The sequence below is a fragment of the Sphaerodactylus townsendi genome, linkage group LG02, assembly GCF_021028975.2.
Source record: "Sphaerodactylus townsendi isolate TG3544 linkage group LG02, MPM_Stown_v2.3, whole genome shotgun sequence".
Taxonomy (NCBI): domain Eukaryota; kingdom Metazoa; phylum Chordata; class Lepidosauria; order Squamata; family Sphaerodactylidae; genus Sphaerodactylus; species Sphaerodactylus townsendi.
The window spans coordinates 59,548,249-59,571,850 of NC_059426.1; the positions used below are offsets into that span (position 1 = coordinate 59,548,249).

The 23,602-nt window shown below is 41.9% G+C and overlaps 1 protein-coding gene across 16 annotated transcripts in view; it reads left to right on the forward strand.

Moving 5' to 3' along the window:
* Window positions 1–23,602, forward strand: part of CLASP1 (cytoplasmic linker associated protein 1) — a 230,265-nt gene that overhangs the window by 196,311 nt on the left and 10,352 nt on the right. For all 16 annotated transcript variants that reach the window (XM_048485913.1, XM_048485914.1, XM_048485919.1 and 13 more), the window contains 5 exons: window positions 2,612–2,762; window positions 5,205–5,451; window positions 7,705–7,895; window positions 9,908–10,036; window positions 17,004–17,210. In XM_048485913.1, coding sequence (XP_048341870.1) covers window positions 2,612–2,762; window positions 5,205–5,451; window positions 7,705–7,895; window positions 9,908–10,036; window positions 17,004–17,210 — 925 coding nt within the window. The remainder of the gene's footprint in view (window positions 1–2,611; window positions 2,763–5,204; window positions 5,452–7,704; window positions 7,896–9,907; window positions 10,037–17,003; window positions 17,211–23,602) is intronic.

Consider the following 23,602-nt stretch of genomic DNA (forward strand, 5'->3'; position numbering starts at 1 on the left):
TGTGACTGGTTATTGTAAATGTATGTTGTTTCATCTTGCATTTCTTTTTTTTCTCCCCTCACATTATCTATGTATGATATAGTACTTATTCTGACTAAATGTATTTGTTTGCATAAATTGTTCTTTTTAAAAAATCCAGAAGCTGTTGTTTTTTATTGAGCTGTTTTATATTCATGCTTAGGTTGTGAAAATAGATTGTGGATGTATACACCATGATAGACACCATGATATTAGAAAATGTCCAAAGGACTCTGTTTTTATTCTAGTAATATGATGTAATCCAGGCATTTATGTAACTTTGAACAAACACAAGTAGTGTATTTGTTTGTTAAATTGTGTGTGGGATTAATTTTTTAAGGGCTGTTTAATTTCAATAGTTGTATAAAACACTGGAAAAAAATAATGAAGAAAAATAATCAGAAAATAATCCTTCATCCTGGAGTTACAAAATAACAAATAGACTGATGTAAATAGTGTTTTGAATTGATTGAATTGAATTTGAATTGTTGTTATTATACCATCAGTGTATATGCTTTTACAGAATAGCTTAAACAGTTGGGTCCCTGCACTGTGAATTACGGGGAAGAAACATTGAGGAGCAGGAATGGTAGTAACCCAGTGGAAAGAAAGAAGAAACTGGAGAAGCAAATTGGCAAGGAAGTAAACAAATACATTTAGTGTACTTAGGCTTTGTGTTGAAGTGGGTGATGATTCTGGAGATTATAAGATTTGAAGGAAGCAAGAGAAAAGGCACAATGTAGGCGGCAGTAGAGGGAGTTCAGAGCATTCAGACTTGGATTTTTCAATTGTAGTATGATGATGAGACATTTGAATAAGTATTATTCAGCTTCTGGAGATGAAAAATAGGATGAGAAGTAGCTTGGCAAAGAAATGCATGGGGTAGAAAATGTTGACAGAGAGAAATTTTTCTCTCTTCCTCACAATACTAGAACCAGGGGGCATTCATTGAAAATGCTGGGGGGAAGAATTAGGACTAATAAAAGGAAACACTTCTTCACGCAACGTGTGATTGGTGTTTGGAATATGCTGCCACAGGAGGTGGTGATGGCCACTAACCTGGATAGCTTTAAAAGGGGCTTGGACAGATTTATGGAGGAGAAGTCGATTTATGGCTACCAATCTTGATCCTCCTTGATCTGAGATTGCAAATGCCTTAACAGTCCAGGTGCTCGGGAGCAACAGCCGCAGAAGGCCATTGCTTTCACATCCTGCATGTGAGCTCCCAAAGGCACCTGGTGGGCCACTGCGAGTAGCAGAGAGCTGGACTAGATGGACTCTGGTCTGATCCAGCTGGCTTGTTCTTATGTTCTTATATAAGTGTTCCAGTTTCACGTGCATTTTAATAAGAATCAAAGGCATCATTTGGTCTAATTTTTTAGTGTTTTTTCAGCATTATAGGCTAGATGATTCACTTAGCTGAAAGTCAATGCACATGGTAAATAAAAATGTGTCTTTTAAAAGGTTTTTGAAATATACTACTGTATTAGGGTATGTCTTATGTTCTGCATGTAAGGAAAGTGTTAGTCAAGTGAATTTGCATCAAGTGGTTTGGTTTTTATTTGGGACTGACATAGTTCAGTAGTAAAAAATTTTTAGCCAGATAGCTTCTCAGTAGCTTAAGTACAGTGAGAATGAGTTGTGGCCAAAGGGACATAGCTGTTATCTTTGTGTATTAATTTCACTGACATATAAACTGTGCTCTATGAATCATGTGAGCACTTTCTACGATGACTTGTCTCACCCTCTACTCTTCCAAATGTTCTTCACTAATTGAGGAACATACGTGCAAGTCAGGAAATCAGTTATCTAAACATTTACTTTTTAGTGAAGTTGGTTTCATTGTCTTGTTTCCCCGGTGCTTCAACCATCAAGATTCTTCACAATGTCAGTAGGGTTTTCTCTGTTCTTAAAAGTTTTTTCGCTCATTTTTCTGGGTTTTTTAAAAGCCTAACAAATCCAAACAGGAATTCAAATGTCCAGCCTGCACAAGGGGAAATTTTAGAATGAAGCACTAAATTTTCTGTTTCTTTCAAGTTTTATGATATGCTAGTTTATCCTCTGAATGTAGTTATCTCATAGTCATTTTAATTCTTTGACTTACATTTCACGTTTAGAATATAAAATGTAAAGCTGAAATGAGCATTTGTGTTTCATACATTGACTCCACAATACCGTAACTTTTAAAGGTGTCATAATCATCGATATCTGTTTTTACTATTAATAAATTATTCCATACTTGTAGCTAGGCTTAGACGAAAAATAATTGAATGTGGGTGTTATTCATTTTTTAAGTGATGCATTCCTTTATTTATGATAGTTGAGAGAACGATTCTGTTACAAATTTGATTAAAAGTACTGCTTTTAAATACTTCCAACATAATATGAAATCAGGTCACTACAAAGATAAGTTGACTGTCTGAATTTGCTTGTTTAAATGAGGCATTGCAGCCAAAATTCACCCCCCTGTTAGCAACAGGCATGTGGTTAAAGCTAGAATCCAGGTCATCGTTCTCCAGATGAGCTTTATTATTGCTTAAGATCAAATTTCTCCTTGGTTTTAACATTCCATATATTTATATTCGGTCTTCAGCATGCTGGATTATGATACGGAGAATCTAAATTCTGATGAGATCTACAGCTCTCTTCGTGGAGTCACAGAGGCAATTGAAAAGTTTAGCTTCCGTAGTCAAGAAGATCTAAATGAACCAATTAAACGTGATGGGAAGAAGGACTGTGATATTGTAAGTTGCGTGGAGGGGGCTGTGAAACATTTGCCATTTAATATCCTTGGGTTAAATAATATCCCCACAGGGGATCTTCTTGTATGCTTTCTTGCGGAACTTATTATCAACCCTTGAAGGAAACATTGACTTGATTTGTAAGGATAACCACTTAAGCTTTTTGTTCTTGTGTTTGTGCATCAAGGCCAGAGGCGTAGCAGGGGAGGGGAAGCGCCTGGTGCACCGGTGCATCCTCCGCCCCAGAACACACACCCCCCCACACAGGGGTACGTGCCTGGTGCGTCGTGCACCCCCCCTTTCCCCTTGGATCTACGCCTCTGATCAAGCCCTTTGCGTGAATCCTTCCCAGTTCATTCTGTGATTTTCACTGTACCATTCCAAACTTCCCAAAGGAGCACTGGACAGCAAGGCCAAAATTAATGCAACTGCTTGACTCGCCACTTCAGACGAACAGGTTACCATGTGGAATGTCATGTGCACAGTTGAATTTCAATTAGCAACCCATATAGGTGGCTGCGTGTGTGAATCAGCCCACATTTGTACATCAAACGTAGACTAGACTAAGTAACAGAACAATTCCCTTTTTCAGTTTTCCATCACTTATCTTTTATTTAATGGGATGCATTTGTGATTTGTGTTGTAAGAGACAAAAGAGGAACACTCTGTAGGAAACATTCTATTGATTACAAATCCTGTAGTGGGGATTGGAGTCCTCCATCTTTCCTTCCATGGTGTTCCCAGCCCCACTTAAAGTTTGTACATTGAGCTTCATATGTACAAGAACCCACTGCACGTTCTCCATGTCCTCACAATCTATACCCCTTGTTTTTGTGGTGAGCAGATCATAAGGATAAGACTTGCCATCCTTGGGCCCCAAATATAAGGGCCTCTAAGCAAATCTTTACATATGTCCGGTAGGAGCAGACCAGAGCTGTCTGACTTCTTTCTCCCTGCCTGAAAAGCTGCATGGAGCTCATAATTCTCCTTTTTCCCCCTTTTGGAACTGACAGCTATAAACCAAATTTGATACCTCTCTGTAAGATTAGCAATCTTGCAACAAGAAAGAATAGCAAGAAGGTAATGAAGGTATTACTTAAAAATATATATATATCGTTGTTACCCTGTTAGTCATACAACTTGGGTGCCTGTTAGCCTGAAGCTACATGTACAATGGTAGCAAATTTGCAGCTTTATTTCAATCAATCAATCAATCAATTTTATTGAAAGCCATAGGCCATTACAATATTACAATATTATTACATTAAAACTTCTGAGCCAACTTGTTATTCCAACAGGTAAGAAAAAGAAAAAAAAAATTCACTAAAAATCCATCATGTGAACACTAAGTCTTTCACTTTCCCCCCCTACAGTATGTCTAGATTGTATTCCCACCTAACTTATACCAATTTAGGTTTGATCATTTACTTTATTACGTTGTTGGAGCGAATCTTTGTAGCTGCCAAGGCGAATAGGCCAACCCTATAGGATATATAGGGATCCAAATCCGCAAGGAGAAGGTATAATTTGTCTGACTCATAATATACCTGGGACAGGGATATGAAACTATTCAGAAACTTATCCCTAGGCTCTGCGTACAGGGGGCAGTTCAGAACATAATGAGGTAAATCCTCTACTTCCTGTTTGCAGATACAAATTCGTTATTCAACTGGTATTTTGGCATATCTGCCTTCTAAATAATTTGTTGGCATTGTTTGAAATCGTAATGCTGTCATAGCCTTCCTTATCTTAAACTGAGTAATGCCAGCAAGATAGGAGGCTCTATGATGATCCTTTTTAAGGTGACTATACCAGGGAGCAAACTTGGAATGTAAAATTATATCTCTGTCCGTACAGTTATCTCCTTTGAATATCCAATCCCGAAGGTCGTGATTTAAAATTGGTGAAGAGAATAAATGATCTGGAACAGAATAACTGAGCAATATATTATTTAGGGAGGTATTATGTAATTTTGAGGCCTTCAGTAATATCTGCAGACTTTGATTCCCAAACGAAGTCAGTTTTAGTGAACTCTTTTTAACGTATTTCAAAATTGCCAATTCAGCTCGAGCTTTAATAGAAGGCAAACCGAGTTCTGCCCTAAGGAGGGCTGCTGGCGTTCCTTTAGGGAGTAGGAGAATTCGTTTAAGGAAGGAGTTTTGAATAGTTTCTATTTTATGTAGGACTTGGACATTCCATCCCCAAATCTCTGTAGCATACAGTAACATAGATATAACTTTAGTTTTAAAGATTTTTAGGGCTGGATGCAGCTTTATTTAGACATATGTATCCAACCCTTATCACAATAGATCAGATTGGATGATTATTAAAAACAGAATAAACCTTAACACAACTTCTCACTGGCGTATAAAAATATTAATGAAACGGCATTGCTGTCTTCTGTTTGCCCAAATAAAGTAGCCTTATTGCCTGCTTGGTCCTCAGGTTTCCCGAGATGGTGGGATAGCTTCAACAGCCCTTGATGTGCGTGGAAGCAGCGATATAGTGGAAGGAGGAAGGATGGCTCTGGACAACAAAACTTCTCTACTGAACACGCAGCCCCCACGTGCCTTTTCAGGACCCCGAACACGAGAGTATAACCCTTACCCATACTCTGACACTATCAGCGCCTACGACAAGAGTGCTCTTAAGGAAGCTGTGTTTGATGATGATATTGACCAGCTTCGAGATGGTTGGTATTATGTTTTCTAAACTCTGGTGATCCTTTTTTAGCACTGAAATAAATTTCCATACTTAATTGTTAACTAAATGTCATGCTGAAATTACGTTCCTTGTGTCGCTTGTTTATTCTCCCAGCTGAAATATGAAGTAGAAATGAATAAGCTACTTCACATAGCTATTAATTAGGAAATCTTACATATATGTTTCAGTAGGGTGAAAGTACTACATTGTAGTATTTTTCAACAGCCTGGGCTGTATATGTAAGAATCAACTAGAATTTTTCAGTTGAATACATTACAGAATGGCTGGTTGGTTGGCAACAGAAATGTCAGGAGAATACAAGTATGTGAATCTTATTCAGTGTTCCACCAAACACTCATTGATCACTGCCAAGGAGGTTTTTCATCCTTGGTTCAAGCTTAGCTGTAGATGATAAATAACCTGTAGGAATCGCTGTGGCATAGAAAACACTGAAATCAGCAACCATCATCTTGTGGGTAAGACTGCATTCCCTGTGTTGAGCTTGGGGCCAGGAAATAGCAATGAGAAGGCAACCAATTCCCTTTGCTTGCCTGCTGACCTGTGCACAGTCTCTTCTGTCAGCAAAGGCAGTGGGGCTGGTTGCCACGTTATGGGCTACAGCTGAGAAATGGTCATATTTCTTCAGACAGAAGCAAAAAGAGTAGTCAGGAAAGAGGAGGAAAAGGGTGATATGTGATCCCTTATGTTCTACTTCCTGAGTTGAAAGAAAGATCATGGGTGTTTTCTCTTCTACCTTCTAGCCTTCCAGGAAGAAAGCGATTCCTTCAATTCCTCTCCCTGTAGCCCAATCATTTTTTCAGTAGAGCGTGCCCTCCCAGAGATACGAAACTAAGGGAAGGTCTGGCAGCAGCTTAGAAGGACATCCCCCCCCCCCCAATGTTTTTGAAGTGATGTTTGCTTTCTTTTACAAATTTAGGTGCTGGTAGTACTCTTTGAAATATCAACAGCTTGAGAGAGGCAAGAGAGGAGTTGTTTTTATTGCAAAAGCTACCCCAAAGTTGTAACACTTGGAGGTCTCTGGATCAGAATAGTTTTATAGGAATGTGTCATATAGGTCATTGTTTCCTAATGACAGGGAAGGGAGGCAAGGTTTGGGAATTAGGGGAACAGATTTACACAGAAATCCAGGTACAATATTGATTACAGCAGGAGCATTGAAGGGCATGGATTCAGGCATCAGCCAGTCTGCTGGTTGACCAATAAAAACCTATTCCTAGTCTGCGTCCTGTGAATTAACCTGGAATAGCAAGTCCAGTGGATGTGGCTCCGCCTCCCAGCCAACCCATCTGACAGCAATTGGCTGGCTGCTGAGAATGCTGCTAGGCCCCCACCTAGGAGGCTCTCAGCCAAAGAGAGGCTCCAGCCAGGATTGCAGCCGAAGGACCAGAGCTGCCTTTTCTTGGCTATTCTCCTAGCCTTGTGGCTGCAAAAATGGCCCCAGGGGTAATCATATACCCTAGCTGGCAAATAAAGTGTGTTTCGGATCTCAGTTTTTAGAATTTTGCAGATTATTTTGCTCATCTCATCTTCTTAATCATAAGGTAACTCAGTTCAGATTTGGACTGGAATTCAGATGTCTCAAAAGTGTTAAGCAACTTTGGTTGTGCATGAAACTTGGGGTGAAGTGTCAGAGTTAAATCTGTTTAGTCCAAGTTCTGTGCAGTTTCCCATTTGCTTCTTGGGGAGTGGGTATCTGTATTTATAGAGGGCAGTTTCCAACATATATTCCTTTGCTAATAGAAATATGTTCTTGCATTATGGTTAGTTAAAGTGCTTTCACAAATTTCCTTTTTGCAAGCTGGTATATTGGAACATAGAGATCCACGTGAGTGTAGTTACTGGAGTGCTTAACTGTAACCAAAGAGATGAATCAACCACAAAGCTCACTCGCTGACCTCAGGACAGTGACCATTGCTTATCCCAGCCTGGTTATTGAGAAGATTTGTGGGAGGTTCTGTATACAACCTTGAGCTTTTTCTAGAGGGGTGGGATAAAAATATATTCGACCTAGAGAAAAAAATGGCAATGCCAAGGAGAGTAAATGTTTGCTATTACAAACCAAACTGCTGAACTATTATAAATCATCATGTGTAACCAAGGAATCATAATAAAAAAAATAATAGATACTGAAGCAAGAAATGTTATGTTATGTGTCAGTTACTTCAGTTGATGCTGGTTTGTCCTAAATGTAGTGTGTCTTGCTTTTTATTTGTTCCACTAGTACCCATTGATCATTCTGATTTGGTGGCTGATCTCTTGAAAGAGCTGTCCAATCACAATGAGCGGGTGGAAGAACGGAAAGGCGCTCTTGTCGAGTTACTGAAGATCACAAGAGAAGATAACCTGGGAGTCTGGGAAGAACATTTCAAGACCATTTTGCTTTTACTACTTGAAACACTTGGAGACAAAGATGTAAGAAATAGATATAGGAGCTAGAATTCCATGTACATACCCCCAACCCCCTGGCATTTTTAAAAATGTCATTATAATATATAATGCCAAAATAAGTATTATAGTCATGTTATCACCTCAAACATGGCTCTTGTTTAGACAGTGTCTCAATCTTGTAGTGGTTTGCTGTCAAGGCTAGTTTTTTGTACATGGGAATTGGCTGCTCATTTTGGAAGGCTTCTTTAATTTTCCAGATAACTCAGAATGCAAAAAAATACTTCGCAGATTGTTGTCACATTTATATTTGTGATACCCTTGCCTAGTGTATAGAATGTCAAAAACACTAGCTAAAAAGCTGACCATATAAATGACAGACGTCTACAGATATGATGATGGGGTAACTGCGCTGTTTAAAACTTGCCTTAGATGATTGCTCTTTGCATTATCCATGGCCACATGGTACAATCTGCTGGTCATCCCACTTCATTCTCCTTTATCCATTCTCCTTGATTTCTTGTATTGTGAGAAGAGTCTTCATTCTAGCTTCTGAAGCTTTCAGGGCAAATTATTATTCTAACGCCTTTTCAATGGCATTTTATTTCTGGCACCTGTTTCATAAACCTGATGCCAACAGAACCCAGCACCAGTGAAAACATAGCTCAGTCTTTGAACAGCATGTACTTGTGTACTTAATTGTGTTGTCTCAGATCTTATGGATGCGTTCCATGGTGTAACGGCTGTAGCACCAGCATAAGATCACTATTTGCGGATAAGTCTTGCTCTTAAAAAATTAGTTACTGGGTTTCCCATTTGCACTTGGGGCTTCAATCACATGTTTGGATAAGTAGAATTAAATCATGTTGGGGCATGAACAAAGATTGTTTCTGTGCTTGCACATGCTCTCCAAATCCTGCCCTTGTGTGGGGAGTTTGATTAAAACATCAAGGTTTGATCAAGCCCCACTTTACCATGACAGCTGAATGTGAGTGCGTCATAAGATTCAATTGCCCATGTGCATGCTAAACATCCCTTGGTCAGATTCAGATACTTTTGCAATTGCAGATTTGATTTGAACTTTTTCTTTAGTTCCTTTGTTACAATTGCCCATAACTATAATTACTTGTCTGGCATAGCTAATTGCTATGTCTGTTGATTTTTCTGCCCTCTCCCAAAAAAACCGAGGCAAGTACTGAAAAACACAACCCATTATCACTATGCTGTCTATTTATGCAGCAACTATGAAATACCTGTCTGTGTTTTTACCTGTTTATAAAATTGAAATGCTATTAAAATATTATTCTGAAGCAGCCAAGAGTACTTGCTTGCATGCCAGTAATTGTTTCTAGCGTTGGTTGTCATAGATGCATCAAAAAGATATAATCAGGAGGCAAGTCATGTGCTAGCACATGGATTGCGCAGGTGAATACCAAAGCATCAGGATGTACTTAAAAAGTTCAGTCTGGAACACGTTAAACTAATACTCCTCTGTTGAAACTGTAGGCACTATTTGGTATGGCTGTCATCCAAAAATACAATGCAACGGTTATATAACTTGGGCAGTTCTATTATTTTCGCTAATAATGATATTCCCAAATGAAAAGGGTTTAGTAAATGTCATAGTTGTGGTGGTGGCAGACGGAATAAGTAAAATGGTAACCATGATGTCTGCGTGAAGTGTAATGTAGTTTTATAATGAAGAAGGGACATGCAGGCTCCCATCCCTTGAACACAGCTTGATCACGTAGGGGGCACGATTTTGTACTGGCCACGTGATCAAATCGGTGGCACCCGGGGACATGTGACTCCACATATCCCTCTGGCAGGTATGCCCCTGCTGATGACCCCTTAATGGATATCCTCTGTGGGCCTCTCTACTGAGCAGTTGTCAAACACCCCTTATCCACCATTTCCTGATTTTTACTGGAATAAGTGTTGTGCTTCGGTGTCATTTCCAAGTAAGTAGTAATGGCTTCATATTAATTATAAGATAACCTAAACGCCCTCTTCAATATGTGCTGCTCCTTTTCATATAGCATTCGATCAGAGCCCTGGCATTGAGAGTGCTGCGAGAAATCTTGAGGAATCAGCCTGCAAGATTTAAGAACTATGCTGAATTGACCATCATGAAGACTTTGGAAGCACATAAAGATTCTCACAAGGAGGTGGGCAATTTTTATTCTCCTAGTGCTACTTAAACAGTGAGTACTTACTGAACAATTTAACACCCAGACCCATCTTGTAAGATTTGTTCGGAGGCTAAATCTCAGTGCTCAAAATTTGTATTGCTCTAGTTAAATGTTACTGTTGGCATCTTGCTAAGGTAGGCTGCAGATGTAACAGTGTAATTGTTGTGAACTTATGTTAAAGTGAGTAACAGCTCTTTCAGTGAAGAATTTAAAATAGCCTTTAAAACAACTGTGAGAGAAACATGTTGGTTATATCTGGCAACATTGTTGATCAGTGGTTGTTTGGACAGGAAAATGCAGATCTTTCCTAATCTTACCCACATAGGTGCATTTTATTTCCTTTTATCATTATGCTCCACTGCCCAAAGGGTGGCCATTTTCCCTTGTTGCACAGTGATAGAGGAGTTTGTCAAGTTTCCCCCTTTAATCAGTAATTGTTTTAACACTATAGTGAAATGCCAGTTACTGACACTATAATACTACAGTGATATATCAATTGCCAATTAAGAAAAAAAAAACCTCTGGTGGTGTTTTATACATGTTATTTATAGTCCATCTTTCTCACTGGGATTCAAGGTGGGTTTCCCAGAGCGAGTCAATGCATTCAATAAAATGGGAATTCAGTAGGCAATAAATAGGACTTGGGTTGTAGATCCAACCAGTTCGTCTGAAGTGGCTAGTCAAGTGTTAACATGATACAATTACACAATGAGAACATCCTTTCACAACCAAATGTGCACAGTAGTATAAACCACAGTACCCAATAATTTTTCTAAGTAACTTTGTGAATCCATTTGTAACAGTGCTATCCTATTGCCTGCATAGAAAACCCTTCTGGAATAATTAAGTTTTACATAGTTTCCAGAAAGCCAGGAGAGTGGGTGCTTCTCTGACCTCACCTTAGGGGGCCACAACAGAGAAGGCACTTGTACGGGCAGCTATTGACTTTGCCCATTTGCAAGTTGGCACCTTCAGAAGGTCTTGCTCAGATGAGCAAAGCTGTCATGGTGGACCACAAGGGGAAAGACTGTGTCACAGACGTGGGTGAGAAGAATGGTAGCCCCAGGGACTGGGACCTTTGATATGGAAATGGGGCGTCTGGGGGAGGAAAGCCACAAAATAAAACAACAGGCAGGCTGGGCTACGGCGTATGGCTATATCACCAGTATAGGTTATTATTTCAAGCACGAGTGGTACTATCCGGTTAAACAAGCGTTATGGAAACTAATGTGTAAGGATTGTATTTAAACAGGGAGGGCAGGAAATATTTAATCCGTTGAATAAATCAGCATGTCAGTACTACACTTTCTTGGAAGTGGTCTTTCCACACGACACTAATTTTTTGTAACAGCATTTAGCAGCAGTTGTAAACTGATTTCCAGATAAAGCTGTCGGACGAAACATTTTGTTCTAAAGGAGTGCCTTTATTGGCAGGCTTGTCCCAATTGCGCAGTCTTCTTGACTCACCTTGACTCAGTGCCCTTGTTGTTTTCTTTCTGAATCACCTCAGTGAAAGTCTGCCATTACCCAAATCTTTTTGCAGTTTTTTTCCTTCTATTTCTTAAACCATATTTTTGTTTAGTTGTGGCATGCAGCATTAAAATTATGGATAATGCTTAAATGTGTCAGAGTTTTATCTTCTCTTTAGCTACTCGTGTGCATTTGTAACATAAAACAACAGTTTTGATGAGACTAAAGTCATACACTCCATTCTTGAGATCAGAGGGTGTTCGGATCAGAGGGTGGATATTTAATATTTGTGGAGTTCTCCCTCAGATGCAATTGAGGGGCATGATTCTTTCTTACCCAAACACATAGCCAGTATCATGGGCTTCCTAGCAATGTCTTTGTTCATCTGCTCTAGTGTCTTTGTTCATCTGCTCTTCTGGGCAGTTGCAAGAAACTATGTCATCCACATTTCCATGAACTTTAATTTATTTATTTATTCATTTATACCCTGCATTTCTCCCCAGAAGGGGCACAAAGGAGCTTACATATTTTTCCACTCCTATATTTTATCCTCATCATAACTGTGTGAGGTAGGTTAGGCTGAGTGTGTGTGACTGGCCCAAGGTAACCCAGAAAGCTTCCATAGCAGAGTAGGCATTTGAACTGGGGTCTCTCAGATTCTAGTCCAGCACTAGCTTCTGCACCATACTGGCTAAGCCAAATGTGAGCATTTCTCATTCTTTTCAGCTGCATGAACTTTTATGAGTTATTTCAATTAGAAAATGTGTGACTGATGAATTGGAACACACAGTATGAAGAGGCCTGAGAATTTGGCAACTAACCTCGCACAGAAAAGTTGTATTTCCTTCCAAGGCCCAGCTTAAATGCACTGCTGGTTGTATGTGTGTGGTTTTTTTTTAAAAAATTAATTTAATTACCCATGCACAGGTCAACACTCTCTCTATAAAACCACATTGATGTCACCCTCATCTTCAAAATACAGACAATACCAGTTTGTGTACTTCAGGGCACAAGTGTATGGAATCTCTTATACTTTTTAACGAAAATAACAAAATAACATGCCTGACATTATGTTCAATCCAAACCCAGTACATATTCAGAGTCACACTTCATTAAAGTAAAAGGTTGGATCTGCAGAGAGCTTAGCTTTTCAATTACATATAAATTACTTAAATAAACCACAATAATAAGAAATAGGGCAATTTTGTGGGCCCCAGTTCCTAAACTTTTAGGTATCTGTTTTTGAAGGAAGCAAAGTAGCCCTTCTCAGCCCTGAGTGGAATAATTCAGTGTGCATTAATGGACTGTAGAAACAATAAATTTCTCAGAATTTTTTTATTTTAAAAACAGGCTATTGGAGAGGACAGGAAGTGAGGTCTTGGGAAGTTACTCCTTTCCTTCCTCCCTTTTTTTGCCATGAGCTTGTAGGCAAAAATTAGATTTAACTTGATGGTTTTGCATTATTGATAAGTTCATACTACATTTTGAAATATTCTCTTTTAAATCACAAGCCAAGGTATGAATCCCTTTCCTTTTTCTCCACAGATTATCTAGTATAAAAACTGAAGGTGGGGTAAGGGAGAATATGTTACTAGTTCAAAAAATATCATAGCTGTTGGTTAATATATGCAGTTCTATAAAGTGTTATGATTAGAGCAGTAGCTGAGTTCCTACAAATCAAATAAATAAATATTATCTCAGTAGGAAAGATGGAGAACAGCCCATCAACATTTTTTCCAAGAATTCTGAAATATACAGAAGAATAAACAGTTTCCTCTTAAGTGCATTTCATATCAGAATGGTGATATAGGGTAGAATTAGAATGGATTTCGTATTCATGCAGTATCTGTGAGTTTGATGGTAGAATCCCCTTGGTAGCTTTTTGCCTACTAGGTCCCCTCAACCACAGCTCAGAGGGCTTTTTCCCTTAGACCAGCTGGCTTGAGTTTAGGTCTGTGAAGCACAAAGGAAATTCTTGATGGGCCAGAAAACTCTCAGGCTCCTTTCAGCAACTAATCAGACCACTCAAGTTCAAAGAATGAAGCTTAAGTTGGGACATTGATAAAGCAAGGTAATAACCATACTCTAAAATACTCATGCTCTGACTTGGATAAGTCTAGGCTTGTCAGATCTCAGAAGCTAAGGAGGGTCCTCCTTAGCTAGAACTTGGAAGGGAGACCACCAAGGAATACCAGGGTCATGATGTGAAAGCAAGCAATGGCAAGCCACCTCTGAACATCTCTTGCCTTGAAAGCCCTCATCGCCATTAGTCATCTGTGATTTGATGGCAAAAACAAAACAAAAAGATGTTTACCTGTGCTTGCTGTTGGTCACTGGAAGCAATCTCCAGACCATATCGCTCAACTTGAGCTTTCCCAGAGTGTCTCTCACTGAAAAGACATGGAAGAAGAGCAGCAGATTCACCAAGTCATTTGTGCATCCATGCATGTAATTTGGCAGTAATGACTGGGAAGAGTTGTAACTGTTGGATACATCTATAATTATTTAAGATACTGTATATTGTTGTTTAGTTCTCCATAGGAAGCTTCTCTTATAGGAAGCTTCAGTAGCCAGGAAAATGAAAGAATTAATTAGTTGTGCCTAACTTGCTTCACTGGTGGAATTGAAGTTGAATCTCTCACCATTATTATTATAGCCCTGCTCCAAAGACACATGGAGCTGCTATTTTGTAGAACATTAAAATGAACTCTGTGGAATTTAATTTTTATATGAATTTGTTTCTTGAACCAATCACCAGTATATTGTTTATTCATTCATTCACTTATTGGACTTAATAGGCCTCCTCTCCTCTATTGGGCTGTTGATGATTTTGATAGCACATGCTCAGCACTGGGCAGAAAAAAAGATCTGCCATTCTGTTCCAGTTAGTTAATGTTAAACTAATTTGTTCCAGTGAATTTACTCAGCCATAGCTACCTAATGAAAAAAGGTTATTGCAAATAATACCTCATATAACATCTTGCTGCCTCTATCGGTGGAATAATCAAATAGGTTCCAAAACACATCTTTGTGAAAAGTATTAACATTTCCGTATTCATGTACCTCCTTCTGCCCCACCACCACTACTTGCATAACACTGCAAACAGAAAATCTAGATTCAAGTCCAGTAGCACCTCAGAGACCAACAAGATTTTCAATGTGTAAGCTTTCAACAGTCAAAGCTCCCTTTGTCAGCTATCCCCCCACCCAAGAAAAAGAAAATGTTTCTGTTAAACGTGGTGATGAGCAGTTAGATATAGAAACTGTCAATATTGGGAAAACACTGGATTTCATGTGGTGTGAAAATTTGACCATAATATTGGTTCTATTATAATATTTGTTCTCATTTTCCAATACTTTTCCTTTTCTTATATTGTTTAAATATTCAAAAATAATAAATACTGAGCTCAGTTACAGGAATGCCAGTTGATCAAAACAAAATATGTTTTGGATATCAATTAGGCCTAACGGTTAGTCCTGCATTGTGTAGTCAATGTATCCTCCTTTCTTTGCACTAGGATTGTCCCTGCTTGATGCCACTCAACCAGTTAAGAGTTCCTAGGACTGACCTAGTGCTTCCATCAACCAACCATAATATTTTCTGGCTAGTGTCCTGGGGTGATCTGGAAGCTAAGTGACTACCCTCAGTGGCAGCACTGTGCATTCTCACCTTTTGAAAGAGAGGAAAGTTGATTCTTTCCGGGGTGCTGTGTGGTTTCCAGGCTGTATGGCCGTGTTCTAGTTTCATTTTCTCCTGATGTTTCACCTGCATCTGTGGCTGGCATCTTCAGAGGATCATCTGAAGATGCCAGCCACTGATGCAGGCGAAACATCAGGAGAAACTGCTACTAGAATACAGCCATACAGACTGGAAACCACACAACACCCCAGTGATTCTGGCCATGAAAGCCTTCGACAATACATTGATTCTTTCCGTTACTCCTGAAGTGGAGAAGTCCTTCCCCCATTCCTAGCAAACTGAAAGGACTTCATTTTCATACTAGCCAGTTGAGTGCAAAAAGGTATTGCCTTCTGCCCTTATAAAGGCTGGTAATACCCTTGCAAGCCCCTAAGACTCCTCAGGCGCCAATTTGAGAATTGTGGGTCTAGAAGAAGTTGTGTGACGTACGTAGCTGTAGTAGGATCCTGTCAGTACAGACAACATTCAGTAAATGCACAGAAGAAAGTCTGGCTTTCCTGTTTATACCCACTTCCAGCCCTTTTCCTTTGATACTACATCCCTCATGGGTCTTTGCATTGACATTTTCAGACCTTTTTATATACCTTTAGCCTAACTTGAAACATGACTCTGGGGTTTTTTTTAACATACTCTCTTTTTCCTTCTCTGTCTTCTTCCTCCTGTCTCTGTCTTTTTTTTTTGCCATCAAGTCACAGATAACCATGGCAACCCTGTAGGGTTTTCAAGACAAGAGACATTCAGAGGTGGTCATTACCTACCTTCGCATCACCTCCACACCCTGAAACAACCTCAGGGGAATGTCATTTGTCCTGTTTGGGAAATCTAGATGTATTCCTAGATCATGTGGAGATAAAAACAGGGTAAAAAACAGCCCCCCTGGGATAATTTCCAATCAGGAAAATGGGGTGGAGGGAAGGCCACAGTTCTAATCCATCCACATGTGCCCGGGATTAAGTTCCTATCACAGAACTGTAGATTTGATCACAAGGAATTTGGGAAAATTTAAAGTGTAGTTGTGCCTTCAGTGTTTGTAGATGCAGCAGCATTCTGTACCTGTTGAAGTTTCCAAACACTTTCCAGGGACAGTCCCCCCCTAATCTATTCTAAATTAATTAGGGTATGTACCATAGGAGCCAGATCTTTTCTGCCTGGGAAAGGCTATAGCTGGCTACAGACTCTCCTGGCTACAATTGCCACCTGCCTATCCAGCAGTAGACCTGGGTTCAGCAGTGTCCCCAAACTGCAGACCTATTCCTCCAAGAGGGCGCAGAGGCATAGCTCCAAGGGGAAGGGGGGCGATGCACCAGGGGCACGCCCCTGCGGGAATGTGGCAAGGGCGTTCCGGGGCATGGTGGGGGCGGAGGATGCACCAGTGCACCAGGCACTTTTCCCCCTTGCTCTGTCCCTGAAGAGGGGTGTAGCTCCATCCAGAATGGATGACATCTTAAATCCTGGATCAGACTTTCTGCTCTTTTTGGAATTAAGCTTCAGTTTTCTGAGTTTTTTTAAGAAATTGGGAAGGGGGGGGGCAAAATAGGCCTTTCTGCTCACTTCTAAAATCACTGCTAAAGAAAACAGCATGTTGTGTCTGCAGTTGTTCTGACTTGAGTGTTGATTCGAATATGCCTGTTTGATACCGTTTTGAGACAGTTGATGCAATAGCCCAGTTCTAGAGGCTTGTTGATGACTGTATCAGTGACTGTTCGAATCAGTAGTAGGGATGCATGTGTGTTTTGTATAAATTTCAGATCTCCTTTCTCTCCCCCTTCCCAGGTTGTTAGAGCTGCTGAGGAAGCGGCTTCCACCCTAGCTAGCTCCATCCACCCTGAACAGTGCATCAAAGTTCTCTGTCCCATCATTCAAACAGCTGACTACCCAATTAACCTGGCCGCTATTAAAATGCAAACGAAAGTCATTGAGAGGATCTCAAAGGAGTCTTTGCACCAGCTCCTTCAAGACATCATCCCTGGGTTGTTGCAGGTAATGGTTCCTTGCACGAAGTAATTTAATTATCCTGTAAAGCATTACATTAATGTTTCTGTATCTTAGCTTCTGGCAAGTAATAAATAAGATCTATTTCAGTTAAGTACAATAATAGTAGACTTTTAGAATGGGAATGAGAATGTAGCTCAGAGGTGTGTTATTTGTGTATTTCTTAAAGCACACTATCCTCCTGAATATAATTCAAGGTGTCACATTTGGAAATATAAAGACATTTCTTAAAGTATCTTTATCCACCCTTATACTCCCTTCCATTTAAAATGTATTAGCTCTCTCCAGAGATCATTCAATCTGGAAAGGTTTTTTTTTTAAATTTGGTTAATGAATCATTACTGATTCAAGCCTAAAACAGTGCACAGTGATGTATATAAAATACCTGTATTACTGTATGTGTGTAAAATGCAAGGGAAGGGGAGTGAGGGGGGGGAGGTAGTAAAGGGTAGCATGCAAAGGGTAGCATTTACCAATCAGCCCATTGGTGAGAGCTCTGGGCAACTGTACAGCGGAACCTGGATATAGGCGTCCCTCCTTTTTTTTCTTTTATTTCATTGCCAACCAATATCGGACAGTATTTGTAAGTCTGCAACTTTAGATAGCTGTATTGCTATTGACAAAAAATCCTTTTCTGTGAGCTGTAGGACTGTAGCATAATGGGTTAGCATTAGAATAGGGGAAGGTTAGTATTGTTATTGTGTTATTGTAGGTTTAGGATGAGTGAGTTGCTCAGCCACATATTGTAATATAATATTGTTTAGTTTGGGAATAGGCTGAGCCCACTGTAGTAGAGATTCAGTAGGTGTGAATTAGAGTTAGTGGGGAATTCGAGTCCACTGCGGTGGAGAGTTTTCGCTGGGGAAAGGGTGGAAGGAGATAGTGGGACAATGGGGGCCCCGCCTTGGGGTTCAGGGATCCCGTTATTAATGGGACGAGGTAGATATGATGGTAGGCGGCGGCCATATGAGAGAAGGTGGGGGAGATGGAGATGTGCTCGCTCACCTTCTGACCTCCGACCTATCCCGAGGAACGTAGGTGGTGGGGCTCAGAGAGACTCCGCTTCGTCATTGGTGCTGATCAATGCCAGGTCCATAAATAACAAGACCACAGTTCTCTGGGACTTCCTCGGGGACCTGCAAATGGAACTGGCTTGTGTCACCGAGACCTGGGTGCATGAAGGAGAGACCGTTGCCTTGGGCGAGGTCTCACCCCCGGGTTTCGCGTGCCTGCACCGGTCACGAACACAGGGCTGGGGGATAGGCGTGGCAATGTTCATCCGTAATACCATTCCTTTTAGGGCAGCCCCTGTCCTGGAGATCGATGGCCTAGAGTGTGTCGGCCTAGAGTGGTTGGCTCAGGAGAGGTTGGCTGTTCTCCTGGTGTACCGGTCGCCTAGCGCGCCGGGAGACAGCCTGCCACGGCTGCTGGAGGTGGTGGCAGACTGGGCGTTGCGGTTTCCCAGGCTTATTGTCTTGGGGGACTTCAATGTCCATGTCGACACCGCCTCATGTACGGTGGCCGCGGACCTGGTGTTATCCATGGCTGCACTGGGCCTCTCCTTAGTAAATTCTGGCCCCACCCATGAGGCTGGGCACACACTGGATTTGGTCTTCGGGTCGGGGGTTAATATGGTCATATCCTCTATTGATAGAGTGCCATGGTCTGACCATTATGCCCTGAAGGTTCGGATGGACATGCCACAACACCCCTGTCTAGGCGACGGGCGAATTTTTGCCCGCCCGCAGAAACTTATGGATCCGGTTGGATTCCTGAATGCTCTGCGGGACTCTGAACCCACCGGCACCCTCGATGAGCTAGTGGAAGATTGGAACTCCCGTCTTTCCGATGCCATCGAGGTAATTGCTCCCCGGCGCCCTCTACGCTCCCGCTCGCGGCTGGCCCCTTGGTATACTGAGGAGCTACGCCGTATGAAGCGGGAACTTAGACAACTAGAGCGAGTGTGGAGGAAAGCTCGTGGCGAAGCCGCACGAACATCTTATAGGACGTTTATGAAGGCCTATGAGGTGGCGACGAAGGAGGCAAAGAGGGTTTTCTTCTCCTCCTCCCTCGCATCTGCTAGCTCTCGCCCGGCACAATTGTTCCGTATTATTCGGTCCTTGACCTCACTGTCTGAGGGGTCTACAAATTGTCAATTGGCTATCAGCTGTGAGGCATTTATGAGCTTTTTTGCGGATAAAGTCATGTCGCTCCGCCAAGACCTCCTTGCCACCTTAGAGACAATAAGTGAACTGGAGGCTCCCTTGCCGTCTTCCAGCCCTTGTTTGGCCCAGTTCTCCCTGCTCTCGGAAGCCGCTGTCGACAGGGCCCTGGCTGCTGTTAGATCTACTACCTGTCCTCTGGATCCGTGCCCCTCCTGGCTTATTAAAGCGGCATTGTATGTGAGTTAACGACCCCACCTGTTGAGTATCATCAATAGCTCCCTTGAGCAAGGAGTTTTTCCTGGTGGGTTGAAGGAGGCAGTGGTCCGCCCACTCTTGAAAAGACCATCGTTAGATCCTGGTGATCTGACCAATTACCGCCCAGTTTCGAATCTCTCGTTTCTGGGGAAGGTAATTGAGAGAGTGGTGTTGGAGCAGCTTCGGGGTTTCCTGGAGGACACATCGGCTTTTGATCCCTTCCAGTCCGGTTTCCATGCTGGGCATGGGACGGAGACTGTTCTCGTTGCCGTCACAGATCTGCTCCGCTTACAACTAGACCGAGGCGGATCGGCGCTGCTAGTTTTGCTGGATCTAACCGCAGCATTTGATGTGGTCGACCACGACCTTTTGACCCACCGCCTGGCCGCTTCCGGGGTGCGAGGCACTGTCCTTAAATGGATTGCCTCGTTTCTCCAGGACTGGACACAGCAAGTGTGGTGTGGGGACCAAGCATCCCGGAGGTGCTCACTTCATTGTTGTGTGCCTCAGGGAGCGCTGCTGTCCCCGCTGTTATTTAACATCTACATGCGACCCCTTGCTCAGTTGGTGCGGAGCTTTGGGCTGACGTGTCATCAATATGCTGATGACACCCAGCTCATCCTGTTGATGGCGGGGGGAGCAACCGCCGTCCCTGCAGCTCTCCACCATTGCTTGGAGGCCGTGGCTGGTTGGTTGAGACAGAGCAGGTTGAAACTAAATCCATCGAAGACGGAGATCCTCTGGTTGAGGCGCGAGGGGGAGGTGGGGGGTTTTCAGCCGCCGGTGTGGGAGGGGGCTATATTGGCACCGGCCCCCTCTGTTCGCGACCTGGGGGTCCACCTGGATTCGTCTCTTTCAATGGAGACCCAGGTGGCCCATATAACCCGGGTCGCTTTTTACCATCTTCGTCAGGCCCGACGGCTGGCTCCCTTCCTCTCCCGAGCTGACCTGGCCACTGTGGTCCATGCAACGGTCACCTCCAGGCTAGACTATTGCAACTCGCTCTACGCAGGCCTTCCCTTGCGTTTGATTCGGAGATTAAAAATGGTCCAGAATGCGGCGGCTCGTATGCTCACAGGGGGTGCCATGAGAGAACACATCACACCTGTGCTCCGCCGCTTGCACTGGTTGCCAATAGAATACCAAATCATTTTCAAGGTGTTGGTGTTAACCTTTAAGGCCTTACGCGGCTTGGGACCCACGTACCTGCGGGACCGTCTTACCCCATATGTCCCGAATCGGTCTCTGCGTTCGGCAGAGGCCAACCTACTGGTGATTCCTGGCCCCTCAATGATACGGCTGGCTTCCACTCGGGCCAGAGCCTTTACAGCTCTGGCCCCCGCCTGGTGGAACGCTCTCCCACCAGCTGTTCGGGCTCTGTGGGATCTGGTTGAGTTCCGCACAGCCTGTAAGACAGAGCTGTTCCACCAGGCCTTTGGGGAGCCTAGCCGTTGATAGGGGCCCCCTCCCTCTCCTCCCTCTCCTTTATTATAATATCAAGTGGATCCACCGCCTCATCCCCCCTCTGGGGCTCTGGATGAACTGAAGCTGGCGCCATCTTGTTTTAATGTTAGTTTAATGCTAAGTTTAATAATGTTGTATTTTAATAAGATAGGGTTTATTATTAGAGCCATATTAACTTATATTTATTGGATTTTAATTTATTATTGTGCTCTGTTATATGTTGTTCACCGCCCTAAGCCCTTCGGGGGAGGGCGGTCTATAAACCCAATAAATAATAATAATAATAATAACAACAACAACAACAACAACAACAACAACAACAACAACAACAACAACAACACACCCCAGACATAACAGTGGTAGAGAAAAAACATGTTTGGATCATAGATGTTGCTGTGCCAGTTGACAGCAGGGTAGAGGACAAAGAGCTGGAAAAGATCACAAAATACAAGGACCTACAAATTGAAGTCAAACGACTGTGGCAAAAAAGAACAACAGTAATCCCACTAGTAGTCGGTGCTCTAGGAGGAATCCCAAGAAATCTTGAAAAACATCTGGAAAGCCTAAACTTAGACAGAACATCAGTCCACATGCTGCAGAAAGCAGCACTTCTAGGAACTGCACACATTCTACGCAAATACCTCTAATATCCTAGGTCCTTGGGAAGGACTCGATATTCAGAGATGAATTCCAGACACTTGTGCTGTGCTGTAATGTGTATAATAATAATAATAATAAACTTTCCTTTGTCATAGCTGCCTTTTATGCTTGCCACAAATCAGCTGCTTAAATATATACTCGTCCCTCATAATTTCACTTTGCTGTTTGTTTAGTCAAGCTGTTTGAGGACAAACATTGTCTCTTGCTCTCTCTCCTTTCCATATGGCATGTTAGTTTTCCTGTAGCCCTGAGCTGGCATTTGGGATTGGGAGGGGCTGTCTCAGAAGGGATTAATGGGAGCTAGATGACAGGTTGATCCTCCCGGAGCAGTTCTAGCCTCTCTCTTTCCTCCTCAGGGAAAGCTGGTTCTTTAGTAATGAAATAAGTATATTTATACTTACACTTTTCCCCTATACGAAATTTACATCTTCTTACAAATCATAAAAACACTTCAGTTCCAGAGTCTGTATCCACAGAACAGGTTAAATTCTACCTACACAAAAAGAGCTACCACATAAAGAACTTAGCTTTATTTATTTCTATGTCACCTTTTCACCCAGTTCAAGTTCCCTAAGGAGGCAAAAATTAAAATACTTAAAACATTTGAAATACTTGAAACATTTCAAGGGGAAAGAGTCCCACTGTGAATATCAGTTAGGGGATCCATCAAAGTATTTTGTGCTATGGCCCCAGTACAACTGTATATTTACCAAAGTGCACACCTGCAGGCTTTTGGGAAGTTTGGCTAAAAAAAAGATAATTCACTGCTAGATATTAAGAACCGGCATGCTTCATATTGCTTGCCATATCAATGGGCAGAAAAGGTTCCTACTTGTAAATCCATTTCATTTTAACTAGGTGATCTTAGTTACACCTTTTGAACAGGTTGTGCTAGTTAAGGACTTAAAGGCCAGGTTTTATGAGTAGAATGCATTTCAGCAGAATGGAGCAGCCCTGGTGAAATGTGTTCTTCCTGCTTTTTGAAGCACAGGTCAGGAGAAGTCAGCAAGTATATTTATTGGCTCTCTTACCCCTGAAAAGTACTAGACACAAATCTTACTGTACAAGGTCAAAGCTAGGGTATGCCTTAGAGAGGTACAGCCCTGTGTTTGGGGCGGACTAGCTCTTTGTTACAGCAGAAAACTCTGTCAGAGTTCCAACTGACTCACTTGCTGCAGTATCCCTAATTGTCCCAAGGAACATGTGATGTCAAAGTATCTTTTTCACTAATTATTCAGAAACAGGTCTCCGTTTTTGTTGACCTGAGACTTTGCTTGAAATATTCTTGTCGAGATGTTCTTCCACACTTTTGTGGTATCAAGTCAGCATATAATAGTACACAAAATCTGATATGCAAAGGAGCAGCTGTTTGTTAAATGCTGTTATGTACTCTTCTCCCTCCTCAGCTTAATCACTGTTTTGATATCTGTCAGAAAGGTACAACTATAGTGACAGTAATTCCTGGTGTCACAGGGTACTGTGGAAAAGAGACTGTTCCCACGTCTCGTCTGTCTTCATACTTGACCTGATGTATGGCTTTCATATTGGCCATAGCTTACTGAGCTTCCCCCATTTTTTTAATGAGTTTGCAAAGACAGGTCACTGGTGCTATTGGAACTTACAGGTTTTTTCCCCAGGCCGTGTCTAAGTAAGAGAAATTGACACATTCTATGCTCATGAAGATCCAGTGAGTTTTTTTTAAAAAAATCATACATGATTTGAGCAGCTGGGAGGCAATTAGGAGCAGAAAAATGGAAAACAGAGAGGATGGTTAAGCTCCGTTCCTCCATTCAGGGTGTAGCATATCCCATGGCTGCTTTTCATTAAGACCCATCC